The following is a 16,299-nucleotide window of genomic DNA, read 5'->3' on the forward strand; positions in this document are numbered from 1 at the left end:
ACTGTATAACTATGAATGTACATCTAGATAAAAAGTAAAACAAAAAATGAGAAACAAGCAAAAGACTAAAAAACAAAAACACCATAATACAATTAAACAAAAATGCAGTAATTTTACACAAAATGCCTAACTCCTAAGCACTGTATGAAACCATTTCTCTTTTTAGCAGAGAAGTACAAGAGCATTTTTTTTTTTAGACAAAAAAAATAAGCTTACACCCTTTTAATAATACAATGTACATGCATTCGCTGAGATATTGGAAACAAAATGCATTTGGATGTGTTTGTAGTGATATTTAATATTCACATTATCACAAGTATCTCATTATGAACTAATACGTATAGATAGAAAATGAAAAAAATGACGCACTTTCTGTAAATCGTAGTGGATACCCAACCATTAAAACACTTGCATAGTAAATATTGCATTAAAGTATATGCTACATTTCAGTCATAAGGTTGTTTGACGTTTATAATAAATATACATGGTTTACATAGCGAATACATTTAAGAGGGCATGGGGACAGTTCTGTGTGTTGTCGTTGGGATTAGAACGCTCTGTGACAATTGTTGCACTGCCGATGGCTTGGAATCTTCCAGTTGTGTTATGTATTCATCGTATCACCAATAAACATCTTACGGGGCTGCTGGGTCACAGCTATTTATTTCCAGTTACATGAGAGATAAAGCTTTCACAATAAAAAGGTATATAAAAAATAACCTTAATAGCCAAAGAGCTCAAATTCAGCAAGGCAGAGAGTGTGTACGTCACATATAAAGATGTAACATCCACGTCTTCTCTGCCGCGGCTTCATCGTTGGCCTAATTTTTTTGGTTGCAGTCTGGATTAATGTTCATGGTGGCTTTACTAGGCTGAAAACAGATCAGGCTATAGGGAGATCTTAAAATATACACCATTGCCTATACCCCGCAGTATGGTGGCTAAGTGGTTAGCACTTCTGCCTCACAGTGCTGGGGTGATGAGTTCAATTCCCATCCATGGCCTTAGCTGTGTGTAGTTTGTATGTTCTCCCCGTGTATGCGTGGGTTTCCTCCCACACTCCAAAAACATACTGGCAGGTTAACTGGCTGCTATCAAAATTGACCCTAGTCTGTATGTATGTTAGGGAATTTAGAGTGTAAGCTCCAATGGGGCAGGGCCTGATGTGTGTAAGTTCTCTGTACAGCGCTGCGGAATCAGTGGCGCTATATAAATAAATGACAATGATGATGATAACCCACAAAGAGCCTGCTGGTGTAATCCAATGAACAGTTAGGATGCATTCTGCTGAAAATTGGTTCAGTCCTCAAAATAGCCACCTCTACTGGGCTTCAGCAATGGCTACACTTTTATTAACCGTAAAATACTCCAGAAGATCCAGATCCGTAGCCATCCCAACAGAAACCAGGTACCCAAAGTATGTCTTCTGTAAAGGTCCTTCACCGTATAAGGTAGTCCAACTGCAGAAACGGTAGCCAGTTAGTCATTACCTTGGGCGTTTGATAGCCAATCGCAAAGCTTTGTTTTCTGTACAATTCCCTTTATAGAGAATATGTAGTTTTCATTATAAAACAGAGTTGTCGTCAAGGCACTGAGAACAAGAAGGGATAACTTCCAGTCCTGAGGATGGTCAGAAGTTCTTGTTGTGCTGGGCGTACCACTGCTGTCTCTGTTTGCGCGTCTCCACCTCAGCGATAAGCGCCTGTCTATAGGCTTCGTACAGTTTAACTATCCTCTCCAGTTCTTTCATAAACAGTAACTTGAGCATGCCTTGGTACGTGTCCAAATCCGCCAGCTGGAAGAGTTCCCACTTCAAGATGTGGTCGTATCTGTAAGCAGGAAGAAAAAAATGTGTTCAGAGGCATTGCGTAATGTGTGCAGAGCTCGTATAACTGCGAATGGGGATAGAATCAATAAACACTGGTTATCACAACTAAACAGATACGTTACAGAAAGAACTGTCATTTACACAACATCACGGGCGGTATTGGATAGAATAGAGGAAGGACAAGCGTGTTATTCTTAGCCTGGTAATCTTTAGCCACGATCAGTGTTTGCGTTCTGTTTAACAATAGATAGAACAAAAGCATGAAGTCTGATAGCGATGCCCATTGTATTCTGGGCGCCCGTCAGCTGGGATAACCAATCGCAGCATTATATATGAACAGTGTTGGATGGGGTGGAAAATACTTAAAGGTTTCTCCATCAAAAGTTAAATTTGAAGCAAGTAATGCATGTGGGCAGCTCGGTACCAAGGGCACATACACACGTGTCTTTGGTATTAGTACCACTTCCCCCAGATGGTGCTTACTACTGCTGGGGCACTAAACCATGTACAGAGGGTCCGATTAACAATTCTCAGTACAAGGAACCCCCCCTTGCTAGGCTAGCTTCTACGCTGCTTGAATAGTATTTCGTACTGTATAACTGATACTATTATATGGTTTTTAAAGGAAACATTTTTGGATTGTACAACTTTGTATTCAGATAATCTAATATCAAACTAATTGAGGATTATTCACTTATAGTTAAAATATTCGTTAAGAATCAGTTCTCATTATAATACATTCATCAATAAATCATAGCTGAAGGATTCTGATTACATACATGTTTTCATACATACCTATATACACACACACACACCAACACCCGTTTTAAATACCCACATTCCCCAAGACACACCCACCGGAAGTTACAGCTGATTGAGGGTTGCGGCCAATCACACACACACACACACACACACACACACACACTCATCCAGTTCCTAGGCAATCCATATACACAACTACACCACACCTAACGTGCTTTAAAAACATATGGTCTGAGCAGAATCTGTGTTACTGACGTGTCACATAATTAATGAATACAGCTACATTCAAATAAATAAAAAATTAAATCTGCAATAATAGTTGGAAAAACTACTGACTACAGGCAAAATAAATGCATTAAAATATATATAAAAACTGAAACTTGCTAACATAATAGTAATAACATGTAATTCAACCTAAGAATGATGTAAATTGCTCTCTATTATATACTGATTATAATGAGCGATATACACTCACATTATATAACATCCACCTAAGAAATCAAAACACAGGAAAAAAAAACAAACAAAAAAAACGACAAAAGCCCAAATGTACAAACACACATATGCACATAATGTACACACACACGTTTATATGACCAGTAGTAATTAAGAGATTCAGCTTTCAGATAGCATGTAAATCACTTTATGGGTAACGCCACCCAAACTAAAAGTGGAGTTCAATACAAAAAAACAAAACCATTATATATTTACTGGCATTTGCTAAAAGTTCACTAAAGCGGGGCATCAACAACTGGACTCCATCCAATGCTAGTCTCTCCCTCTCTGTCTGTGTGTCTGTGTGTCTGTGTGTCTGTGTGTCTGTGTGTCTGTGTGTCTGTGTGTCTGTGTGTCTGTGTGTCTGTGTGTCTGTGTGTGTGGCAATTTAGACTGTAAGCTCCACTGGGGCAGGGACTGATGTGAGCGAGTTCTTTGTACAGCGCTGCGGAATCAGTGGCGCTATATAAATGAATGACAATGATGATGATGATGAATGTTAATTGTTAGCGTTTGGCCAAGTTGTCCTGGTATCATCATCATCATCATCATCATTTATTTATATAGCGCCACTAATTCCGCAGCGCTGTACAGAGAATTCATTCACATCAGTCCCTGCCCCATTGGAGCTTACAGTCTAAATTCCCTATTATAGACACACACTCACACACAGAGACAGACAGACAGAGAGGGAGAGACTAGGGTCAATTTTTTGATTGCAGCCAATTACCCTATCAGCACAGTGGCCTAGTGGTTAGCACGTCTGCCTCACAGCACTGGGGTCATGAGTTCGATTCCCGACCATGGCCTTATCTGTGTGGAGTTTGTATGTTCTCCCTGTGTTTGCATGGGTTTCCTCCGGGTGCTCCGGTTTCCTCCCACACTCCAAAAACATACTGGTAGGTTAATTGGCTGCAATCAAAAATTGACCCTAGTCTCTGTCTGTCTCCCTCTCTGTCTGTCTTTGTGTGAGTGTGTGTATATATTAGGGAATTTAGACTGTAAGCTCCAATGGGGCAGGGACTGATGTGAATGAGTTCTCTGTACAGCGCTGCGGAATTAGTGGCGCTATATAAATAAATGATGATGATGATGATGATGAAAACAGCCCAGCTGGGCAATAATTAATTTTACTTTGCGTGCGCGCCCGGCTGCCCTAGCTGCCAGGACTCGGTGCTAGCAACCAAAGAGCGTCCCGACCTTGCCTTGGCAACGGCGGGGACAAAGCGGAAGTGACGGGACACGAGGGCACCAGAAGGAGCGAGTCGCGGTAGTGCCTGAAGTTAGCGTTTGGCCAAGTTGTCCTGGTATTTTACATTTGATCTTGGTAATGTCTGGTACATCTTCCATATGCAGGAACTTGTGGTTTGATACCTTGACCAGGATTCTATTTAATGGAATGAAGTCTGGATGAACATATCCTACAAGCTGTAATGGATGCACACTGTATTGCAGTGCAAATATGTTGGCTCACACCCTATTACTGAAATGCAATGTTCCTGGGATAAGCAGGACAGGGACTGGCAAGGTATAATTATCCTGAGTTCCCTGCACAAGACAGGGTCAGGATTAGAAGCATATGTTGGTACAAGGTAATAAAACCGGACGGGATTTTCACACGTTCTGAAGCTCCTGGAACGATGTCCTGCAAGTACGGACCTTCAACTCTATTACTATGACAATCACTGCATACAGGGAGGGATGCATGCTTAATGTGCCCGCTATATGAAAGTTAATACATAAATCCTGCGTTCCCATCCAACACCATGTACACACATCAGGTACACTCTGAAAGGATACTAAAAACTGTATCCAATATGGAGCCACACTAAGTAGCAATCACAAATGTACAGGTTATGTTGAATAATTCAAGCTATTTTCCTTGGTCATCATTTTGGGCTCAGGAAGACCCCCTTTTGTTGTTCCCTTATGGATATACTTATTGGGCTGTCATGTATATAAGAGACCTACCATCCAAGACAACTTTTATCTTTGTTTTGGTGAACATTTTAGGACAGACCGAAAGGTAAAAAAATTGTCGTCTGATTTCTGTATTAGTAGCCAAGAGGAACACACTCTCGTACCCGTCCAGCTTAAATTTTCTGATAAAGAAGCTCATTTAGAGAAAGTGGCTTTAATTACCTACAACGTCAACGAATATTTGTTTAACACAAAAGGCAAACAAAGGCTTGTTCTTTCTTTACACAAACAAAGTCTGTTCTCCTACAACCCCAAACATGCTGCAGGCAATTCCTTCTCCTTTATGAGTCCAGGACTTCCTTGCGATGTGTCCAGCTCCCCCAGAGGACAAAACACACCTCCGGATACCATTCCAGTAATTATACAAGATAATTAATTTGGTGGGTGACATATACTGTTTCAGGGAATAGGGTAATGACCTGTAATCAATGTTGCAAAAATAAAATGCAGAGTTAATGTGTTTCTGCTAGAACTGCTGCATGTGCAGACTGTCTACACACTAGTCCCCAGCAGCACTTCACAGCTACACAAATTGCTCACAATGGACAATAGGATCAATATTTTGAGAAGTGGAAACACTGCATTTGCCTCCAGCGTCTACAATCGCCAATGAATTTGTAATATTAAACTTTCCATTCAGGGGCCCATCCAAATGCTTGGTCATACTACCAAGCCGCTGAATCTTTCAGCTTGGACCACAGAGCCACACACACATAGCCAAATCTGAAATAACTAGCCATTCAGCAAATGGTCTGGTAGTTTTGCCCACTAACAATGACTACTTAAATATTAGTATAATATTAATAAAGATGCAGTAATTGTCCGACTGTATTTACCATTTATCCTAAAAAGACATCCCAAAATCAGATGTTGATCATGATCAAGAGTCCTCAACTTGGGGGAACCGTCAGAAAATTATCTACCCAGCAAGATTCTGTGAACCAAACAGGGAGACGTGGCTGTGATACAGTAGTGTGCTTATAGCAATTTATTTTTTTTAAAAAACCCCAAAAACTAGGTTTTAATTAGTTTCAACAGAAACCCCAACCACCAGGGATTTTCAATCCCATACTAATACAGACTGTTCAAATTACCTATGGGACAACCACATAATAGCATAAATATGCATAAGTAAATATAAAAAAAAAACAAGCAAAAAGCAAGTTACTTTAATCACAGAGTGACCTAATGCAACATGTGTCATGTGTACACCCCCCCCCCCCCTATAAAAATATGGTTTGCTCCAACAAGAATGTGTCAGGTACATAAGAGTTCGACTACCTGGCCAGAGGGAGGGGAGTATCCCGAGAACACCGATCTGTGACATTGCTGAGCTTTCTGTCTATGACATAACTTACACCCAGGATATGACCATTCTGAATTGGTTACACAAATAACAGCCGGTTGCATTAGGACAGGGTAAAATTTTGTGAGGGGATTAAAGTATACATTTTCTTTTAAATTCACATGTTTAGAAGCTTTTTTATATATAAAATCTATATTGAAGCAGTTTACTTGCGTGCTGAAGTCAGCGGTCTAGTCCTAATGGACCAGGGGTCTACTCCTAATGGATCAACATGCATTTTAGGTTTTTAGTGGCGATTTAATATAAATAGTGTACAAGATGTTACAATCCTTCCCAAGAAATACAGAACAGATTAGTTTGGCTGATCTACCTCATCTCTCGTTATAAAGGTGATGATTCTAAGACAAAACAGACATACATTAAATTGTGAAGACTATAAGATGAGGATATAGTTCATAAAACGACCGATAAGAGATTTTTTTTAAATATAAGAAGTGAAACGACTGTTCAACAACAGACATCAGACTGTTGAGTCATGGGGTTGGCAAGAGGACCTGGATGAGGAACTGGTGGGAGGATTTGTTATAAGAAATATTTAAAAAGCAGGACATTAAGTTTGCACCATGAAACTGCTGCACTTTACTCTGTATTCTGTCCCATCCCCGCTGGGATTGTATCCTCCCGGCTGGATTTAGGATACAGGGGAAGGGTGCAGAGGACAACAGCAATGAGGGAGCATACTAGATTTGTTTTCATTGCTATTTGCTTTTCCTGACTTGTGGTTTTATTCCCCGGGGGCAGTACAGAGAGAGCGGATGGTTACTGTGCCCAAGCAGGATACAAACAGAACAAGCAGTGATGGAGAGTAAGGAGGGGGAGGTTAGCTGTAGATTTTAGATCAATATTTGAATTTATATTTTTTTTGCCTTTAGATTGTCACCATATACAGCTGTATTCATTGGTTGTCTGGAGTATAATTTGACATTGCGTTACCACTAGCAACAGTTGGCGCAATGTGCGAGTCAGTAGGGGTGTTAATATTTATTTACTGTAAAACAAAATTACGCCAAATTAGTGGATCCAAAACTTTTTCACTTAGGGTCTCCATAATTTTTTCAAGGCACCCCTAAGCCAAAATAATTACCAAGTAGTCCCCCGCCTTGCTTACCACTGGCCCTGGCCGAGGCACCCCTGTGAGATCGCAGCGGCACCCCTGGGAGCCTAGGCGCACAGTTTGGGAACCACTGCGCCAAATCCAAGAGGAGGATCATGCGCTGATAGAACCATCTATTCCATTTCTATTCTTTTCTAAAACCAGACGGGTTTCAGAGACCCACTCGCTGCCAGGGGAGCTGCAATATCTGCCAATGTCCACAAACTTATCAGGCCAACACACAGGGGTTTACGTCAATGATCAGCATGAGGCTTCAGAATCATGGCTGACCTCCCACCTCCTGCAGAAGGCAGCCGGGCATTTCATGCTTATCAGCCAGCTGTGCAATGACATGCTCTGCTCACTGGCCAAATATAGGGCAATAGTGTTACCCTGCCAGGACTAAAGCAGAGAAGGGACAGGGGTAAGTAATTTAGGAACAGGGGTGGAGCAAAGGAACTGTACATTTAGAGGTCCTTCAAAAGGATACTGAAAAGTTTATTTAATTGTACTTTACATACATGGCAATCATATTAATAATTGACTAGAATAAAGTCTTGGTTGATGTCAGATGTGTTCAGCTGTTCCAGTCATTAAATTAGATTATACTTTTATAGCTTACTTCACAATGATCTAATGAAAGAGAAAATACAACAACTCACTTCACTGGGGCCCTGGCATAGACCTGAAGCCAGTCCGGGATCTCTGCGGTGTGATATGGATTGGCAGGCACTAGGAGCTGCTGGCTTCTCTCCACTTGCTGCGGTTGATAAGTGACTGGAGGAGGGAGAGGAGGGGGCTGGTCGTATCGGGGGACGCTGCAGGAGTAAAACAAGGAGTGAGCAGAGGTACAACAGGCATAACGAACCCAGCCAACTACTCCTTTCATTTGTGACACTAAACTTGTCACCAATGACAGATTCAAAGACAAAGCTCAGAGCTTAAATTATACCTGTCACCTAGAGACTGTGGAGGCAGAACTCAGATCATTATCACACTAGTGAGAGCACTGGGGCAGAAGACACAACCCACATCCGGTCTCAGTAATGTCGCTAGTTCTTAGTGAATCAACAAGCGGTATTCTCACTTATAGCTCAATATTCATAAAATGACTGTGCCCACTGTGAGCAGGCAATGGGTAATCATTAAAAATGCATTATTAAATAAAATAAAAACAACTGAAGTAGACACTACTGAATCAAAAACAAGGTTCCAGTGTAACGGTATTCAGCGAGTTACCTTGGAGCACATGGGTGCTTGTACTGGGCTCTTTTGTTGATATGATCCACATAATAAACGCCAAATTCTGCGCTCTCAACGCGCTCCCAGCCAGGGGGTAGTCCTTCCCTCTCCAGGGGATGGCTCCAATGCGTTGTGTTGGTATTGTGATCAATGTAGTACTTCCGCCCCCGTATGGTCCAGTCCACCGTCCAGCCGGCAGGAAGGGGCATATCTTCCGAGCTGTGATTCGTTAAGTTTCCTAATGAGGTAGCTGCCACCCTTCCGATACCTGTCCCAGGAATAAAAAAAACTTTATTTATAACCCAAAAGCTGATGCGGTGCACAGAGCGTTCAGCAGCGAGAAACAAACCAGCAGAACACTGTCCTCTAAGTACACAGTGTGGTTTATATCCAGTGATATTCTAGTCACACAGCTACAACAATGCAGGACGAGGCAGATGAACAGCTTGAGAGGTTCATTCACCCGACCAGCCGTTTATAACATACACGGGAATGTAAAGTCTTACAAACCCCTCCCAGAGGAATCTGATTCTTGAAAGGTTCACTTCATACCAAAGGGGATGAGCACATCTCTGTTGTTTTTGGAGCACAGTCAGATTCGAAAAAGGTTACGATAAAGGGCCCATAAGATCTAATATACAAACTGATCCAACATAGGGCATCTTGTAACATTTATTAATATATGTATGCAAAACTCACCATAACTTGATGGAAGTTAGAGGGTTCTTCACATAAAATAAAAAATGACCAATGACACTTGTTTTATATATACAGAGATTACCGTTTTTTTTTTGTTTTTTTTAAAACAATGTTCTTGTACAGTACCTTAAATAACACAACGTTATTGATCCTATAGAACACAAAAAAACAAGAGGAAGTCCTCAAAACAGATTTAGCCAAAGATGATTTCATCTGCCCTGGGGAAATCCAAAAAGGACGAATTCAGATTTCGCTTCTTCCATAATCCAGCTTTTAAAGTCACCAGAAACTCTTCATTTTATGGAGGACGTGCAATTATTTCCTTATTAAAGCATTGTAAAATACTACACTATATGGCTGCTTTATGCCCAGGCTCGTTTAAACTTTAAGGAATGGACGTCAATCCAAAAGGAGGAACCTTAAAAATTCAAGATTAATCACAGATGAGCTCGATATTAAGTTGCATCTGGTACAGTCACTGCATCGTTTGACTAGTACATCATCCTCTGTAATAACTTGCTACGCTAACAGGCACCTGGGCCTTTTCCATCTTTTTAAGACAACCAACACCTAACAAAGAGCAGATACAAAAAAAGGGATGGCAGCCACCTTCAACATGATAAAGGGTGTGTATTATACAGACATTTCGTTAGTGATCTTCCACTAATGGTGGTATTTGCATATGGGTTTGAATTATAGTGCTTGAGCTTAGAGCCAATATCCCCTCACTTAATTGATAAACATGAATATATACATAAAATGAATACGACACTTCTAAATGTAATTTTCATTGTTGAATTGATTGACAGGTCACAGTCTGCCTGCAGCTCGCCAAATTTATTAACATTTACTAACTAACATTCTCTAATATTTACATTAATCATCCTCTTCTACAGCTTTGCCTAAAATCAGTCACTGATTAAACAGCAGAAACATAAAAATAGCAGAGACTAACGTGCCATCACTGGTTACGCCACTGTGTTCAATTCCGCCAATCAATTCAGACTACTCGTTACCTAGGAGACTGTAATTCACAGCTCGTATCCATAAACCTTTAGGCGTCAAATAGTGGTTTTACTTATTCTTTAAAGTGGACCAAACTCCTAATCACAGAGGGGTCAGTCGTTTTGTGGGCTGAACCAATAGTTGGGAGAATTCAACCCATCAAGTCACTAGGAACTAGTGAGATCACCGAGGCGTAAATATTGGTTCAGTCCACCAAAACGGCTGCTTCCACACCATATGTATGTGGGCACTTATCACTCACCTGCAGGATGCCGGCCTTGTCCATGTAGAATCCTCTGTACGTGATCACCTCCATGTTCATAAAATCTATAGTCTTCGTGTGCATGGTCCCCGAGCTGTTTTCGCCTTTGTCCATCATAGTGGTGGTCTGAGCAGAAATACCTTGTATTTGAATCTCCATTCTCCATAACCGAATTCCCTTCTGTTAAAAAGGACTGAGAGGAGGACCCATATTCCCTGGGCACGTCGCCCAGCCCCCGAACTAAATAAGAGGGGGCGGAAAGTCTGTTACTCTCCCTGCGTAAGATCTCCATGGGAGCTCTTTGAACTGGAGTCCGCAAAAAAGTGTGGTTTCGAGGAGCCACCGCGTCCCCCGCAGGGGGGTACTGAGAGGGAGCAGGATCTGCCGGCCGAATATCAGTCCGTCGCGGGATGGTTGGGCCATGGCGGATGAAAGAAGGCATCAGATCTAAAAAACAGTACAGAGTTTCTGTGGGAGGGGTTGAGATAAATGGAAGAGGTATTTACGACAGTGATAAGACTGAGGATATAGTAATAGCAGGAAATATCTCACGGTTGTGCTTATTCCATACACTCTAGAGAAAAATAAATTGCAAGCTTTGCAAACAAATACGGTAGAAAAATAAAAAACAAGCATCATACCTTCCCATTTTGCCTAGATGTTTACAAAGAAGCATCAGTGCCAACAATATAGTGTGTCTATAAAACTATTGTGTACATAGTAAAACCTCTCACTAGCTTTCAAAGTCTTGGGGTCTGGGTGTGCTTTATTTTTTAAAAGGCGGTCACAAACAGATTGTAGAGAGCGGTCTCAATTTTGGACAGACATGAGTACAAATGGTGTTAATGGTAGTGAATTTATACATCCATAAAAAGTTAGCTTTGTGTTTTGTTGTGATTATATAGGGAAAATCATTACAAAGTAACAGCACTAAAGAAACCGTTTGCTGAACGGGAATGAATCAGATAAAATGTTATCCCATTGTCTCTAATCACTCCTGCTTTGCAATGGTTGGGGTGGATCACTATGTTATTAAATTCAATAGCTGTAACTTGTGTCAGTAGAGATTGACCAGGGCAATTTTCTACCGTTATATTGTACCTAGTCTTTTGTTGCCAACACGCTAAATGATGCATGTCCTATTATATAGTATTATAGCTGTCAAATGTGATGGAACTGAGGCTTTCAGCTATCTGCCATCAGCCTGACTGCCAGAGATTTACAGGAGTTGATTATCATTAACATACATGTTGTGAGGGATTGGGCCCATAGAGCTAGCAGTTTATTGCTACTTGCACAGCTGCTTTTGGCAAGTAGTTGGGCTGAAAATTATCTTAATACCCGATAGCCAATCAAAATTGATAGGATCACTATCAGTCTGTGTGTGCAGAAGTCCTGTTTTGTGAAGGAACCGTAGCTCCTATTGTATACAACATGTCAGGCTGTAGAATAAAAGGCTTTGGAAAGTGGAAAAATGCAGCATTCTGGAACGCTTGTCTTAACATCACCCTTAAAATATTTTACATTGTAGGTCAATTTACTGTCTTCTGTTATCCACCACAAAAGGTTTGGTGTTCGTCCAAGAAAGAAAAACCCAGCCCCGCTAATTGAACAAAGTCATCTATAAAATAAATGTAGTTTTCATTGGTCTACTAGTTTTGCAAGAAATTACATTTTCAAAGATCTAAAATTTGTAAAAGACAAAAAAAAACAAAAAACTTAATTTATAAAACAACAAGTTGATATATTGTGACAAACAGGGGAGGGCTGGCAAATTTTAGACATGGGGGAAAGACTCGACTCAGCAGCCTATTAGGAACATTTTAAAGGAAAAAATGCAGATGGTCCAGTGACCCTGCCCAAGGTAGCCCACAATGGGACCGGCCCGGGGAAGGGGGGGGGGAAATGACCTTCTGCCTCCCAGCCCCTGGTGACAAAGTTCTTGTTAATAACATTACATTGTATAAAAGTATGTTTTCACTGAGCCCAATACATAATTCCCATGTGGGTTAGTGATGTGTTTGTTTATTTCTCCATGTCAGCAGCACATAAACAGATGAGCATTGCTATGTGATGTGGAGAATTCTCTGACATGCAGCTCATGACAACTGAGGTGTAAATATCTCACTGCTGTATGTGCAGATCTAAGACCCTCGCCCTAAACCTACAGGCCTGCTGAACAGACTTCATCCCACTGGAGACTCTCCCTCCCCTCTGGAGACCCCTGAACTGACACTCCTCCTCACCAGGGAGCCATCTCTTAACCCTCTAATCTCACTTGCCCTAGGGACCCCTGATCTGACTCTCTCTCCTAACTGGAGACCTCTGATCTGACTCTCCCTCACCGGGGATCCTCCTCCTCACCCTCTTATCCTTGAGACAGATAACCTCCCTCACCCAGGAGACCCCTAAATGATCTCCCCTGGGCAGGCTCTCCCTCCCCTCAGGAGACCGCTGGACTGGCTCTCCCTCCCCTCAGGAGACCGCTGGACTGGCTTTCCCCACTGGAGACCCCTGGGCTGTCTCTCCCTCCCCTCTGGAGACCCCTGGGCTGGCTCTTCCTCCCCTCTGGAGACCCTTGGTCTGGCTCTCCCTCCCCTCTGGAGACCCCTGGGCTGGCTCTCCCTCCCCACTGGAGACCCCTGGGCTGGCTCTCCCTCCCCTCTGGAGACCCCTGGGCTGGCTCTCCCTCCCCACTGGAGACCCTTGGTCTGGCTCTCCCTCCCCACTGGAGACCCCTGGGCTGGCTCTCCCCCCCCCTCTGGAGACCCCTGGGCTGGCTCTCTCTCCCCACTGGAGACCCCCGGGCTGGCTCTTCCTCCCCTCTGGAGACCCTTGGTCTGGCTCTCCCTCCCCTCTGGAGACCCCTGGGCTGGCTCTCCCTCCCCTCTGGAGACCCCTGGGCTGGCTCTCCCTCCCCTCTGGAGACCCCTGGGCTGGCTCTCCCTCCCCACTGGAGACCCTTGGTCTGGCTCTCCCCCCCCTCTGGAGACCCCTGGGCTGGCTCTCTCTCCCCACTGGAGACCCCTGCTCTGGCTCTCCCTCCCCTCTGGAGACCCTTGGTCTGGCTCTCCCTCCCCACTGGAGACCCCTGGGCTGGCTCTCTCTCCCCACTGGAGACCCCCGGGCAGGCTCTCCCTCCCCACTGGAGACCCCAGTCTCCCCAGCACTGGTCCCCCGCACGGACCCTCCCTCTCCCGGATCCCTCTCACAGGTATAGGAGGTGCCTGGGCACTTACTGCGCAGCAGGGGGGAGGTCTCCTTCTTCACGTACTTCCCCTGCACCTCGGCCGGTTTGGAAACTTCTTTCTTGGTCTTCTTCCTGGATAACATCTCCTCCCCGGGCTCCGCTATGCGGAGAGAGCCCTCATGATGTCCGCTCTACGGCTGAGGAGGAGACATGTCCCCCCCGACCCCGGGCTCCCTCTGCCGGCGGCACCGGGAACAGGCGCGTTCTCAGAGCGTCACGTGACCGCACATGGGGGGCCGCGCGCGGCCCTTCAAACCACTCCCTCGGAGTTGTCAGGCAGTGACGTCGTCGGGTTCACCTCGCCCCTCATTGGACAGCTGGAGGGAAGGGGCGGATCGCAAGATATATGCTGCGACCGTTTCCAGCGTCCTAGGTACCTCAAGCAATGGCTGTGTTAGGATGAGTCAGTTGTTCTTATACTTTATACTGGCGCCATGCTGGGAAGGGCTGGAGACATTTCTTCACCAGGTTAATAGTTTGTGTGGACCGTACATATTTCCTGTGGCAGTCATTGTGTTCTTGTACATGTGGTTTAGAGGTTATACTAGCTGCTGCCGACAGGTGGCGCTGGTCAGATGCGATATCTGTATCGGTGACGTCACTGGAATGTTGATAAATATTGCTATTAATGTCATTGATTTGTAAGGCAAAGTGGTGCAGTCTGTAATCCCTGCAGCTGAGACTGCAGAAACAGCACAATGTCTATGAGCTGACCATTTCCTTAGACTATGAGATTAAGACCCCTTGCACACTGCACACTGGTGTTGTAACACTGCGCCTGTCTGCAAGTTTAAAGTTTGCAACCATATTCTAAAATGATCATTATCATCATTTATTTATATAGCACTACTGATTCTGCAGCGCTGTACAGAGAACTCATTCACATCAGTCTCTGCCCCATTGGAGCTTACAGTCTAAATTCCCTAACATACACACACAGACTAGGGTCAATTTGATAGCAGCCAATTAACCTACTAGTATGTTTTTGGAGTGTGGGAGGAAACTGGAGCACCCGGAGGAAACCCACGCAAACACAGGGAGAACATACAAACCACACAGATAAGGCCATGGTCAGGAATTGAACTCACGACCCCAGTGCTGTGAGGCAGAAGTGCTAACCACTGAGCCACCAGGCTGCCTATTCTATGTTGTTTTTGCCGACGCTGCTTGAACCATTTCATTGCATTCAAAGCATGTCCCCACACTTAAAAAAGTTAATTTATCTCCATAGGAGCGCATTGTGTACATATCCTCTAGGGGTTAACAGGAGAGTTTAAACCAGTGTTGTGTGTTTTTCCCCCCCCCCATTTATGTCAATGGCTTATTCATTTTAGTGGGGTTCTGTGCTACATGTAGAAACCCCATTGAAATGATTGGGCCATTGACATGAATGGAGCTCCATACCTTTGTTAATTATTTTTTTTCCCACATCAGAAGAGACTCAATTACACTTTATTATTGTAGGAGCAAAAGCAGAAATTCCCCAGGACTCCCTCTCCTATGTAGCCAAGCACAAGCGGCCAGTGTGAAAAAATGCTTATTATTGACTGGAAGAAAGGGGAGTACCTGCTATTAGCATTTAATTATGGGCAGAGATGGTGTTTGGACGTAATTTTTTTTATTATTATTATATATTATTATTTTTTTAAATCTGTATTTTTTTTCTAACTCCCAATGGATTATGACAAATCAATGCAGAAGAAGTTTTTCTTTCCCAGTGTACTATGATGGTTTAAGAAAGAAGAAAATATCTGTATTTCTCATTGGACTCCCCTGTATCAAGAACAAATAAACTATTATTTTAAATTTAATAAGATGGTAAACTAGAGTTTGTGGAGTGCGTTAAGTCAATAAACTTTAATTATGTGTGTTTACTTTTTTAATTATGTGTGTTTCCTTTTTTTTATTACTTATAATAGAATGGATTTTAGTGAGCTCAACCCATTATACTGGGACTACTCAGTCTTCCTCGATACCCCAGCCCCCACAGACCAGGGATCTTTCAGTGCAGGACTGGTAGTATTTGGGGGAGAAGCCTTTTTAACATTTTTTTAGAGGTCACCTGTCCTATAGAGCCTACAATCTTGTGCCGAGGAACCTGGGGCTAGTTTCTACTATGGCAGGAATCCCTATGTTTATAGCTGTACCTGTATGATGAAGGTAGATATAAAGAGTCTCCACATGCCCATCCTTTCAAGTCACTAGAGATATTTCTCGTTTTTCATCCTAGGACAGTATTTTTAGCAAGACGGCCTCTGGCAACATCCCCAAGGGCATTCTCAAAAAGTACTCATTGTCCCAAGCCCATCTTAGATAC

At 43.1% G+C, this 16,299-nt stretch overlaps 1 protein-coding gene across 2 annotated transcripts; it reads right to left on the reverse strand.

Moving 5' to 3' along the window:
* Window positions 1–278: 278 nt before the first annotated feature.
* On the reverse strand, window positions 279–14,204 carry SAV1 (salvador family WW domain containing protein 1). 2 transcript variants are annotated; one of them, XM_075192452.1, is made up of 5 exons: window positions 13,972–14,204; window positions 10,733–11,200; window positions 8,764–9,034; window positions 8,187–8,342; window positions 279–1,829 (listed from the first exon to the last, which is right to left on the reverse strand). In XM_075192452.1, the coding sequence occupies exons 1-5, from the start codon at window positions 14,063–14,065 to the stop codon at window positions 1,631–1,633; spliced, it is 1,188 nt and encodes a 395-aa protein (XP_075048553.1). In that variant the 5' UTR covers window positions 14,066–14,204; the 3' UTR covers window positions 279–1,630. The 2 variants fall into 2 exon arrangements, with proteins under 2 accessions (XP_075048553.1, XP_075048554.1); XM_075192453.1 differs by having other exon boundaries at window positions 10,733–11,179; window positions 13,972–14,202.
* Window positions 14,205–16,299: the final 2,095 nt, after the last annotated feature.

The sequence above is a fragment of the Mixophyes fleayi genome, chromosome 12, assembly GCF_038048845.1.
Source record: "Mixophyes fleayi isolate aMixFle1 chromosome 12, aMixFle1.hap1, whole genome shotgun sequence".
NCBI lineage: Eukaryota > Metazoa > Chordata > Amphibia > Anura > Limnodynastidae > Mixophyes > Mixophyes fleayi.

Coding starts and splice junctions, on each gene's coding strand:
- SAV1 (XM_075192452.1), bottom strand. CDS start 14,065: ATGTTATCCAGGAAGAAGACCAAGAAAGAAGTTTCCAAACCGGCCGAG. Junction 11,201..13,971: donor GACCTCCCCCCTGCTGCGCA/GTAAGTGCCCAG, acceptor CCCCTCCCACAG/AAACTCTGTACTGTTTTTTA. Junction 1,830..8,186: donor TATGCCAGGGCCCCAGTGAA/GTGAGTTGTTGT, acceptor TCCTGCTTACAG/ATACGACCACATCTTGAAGT.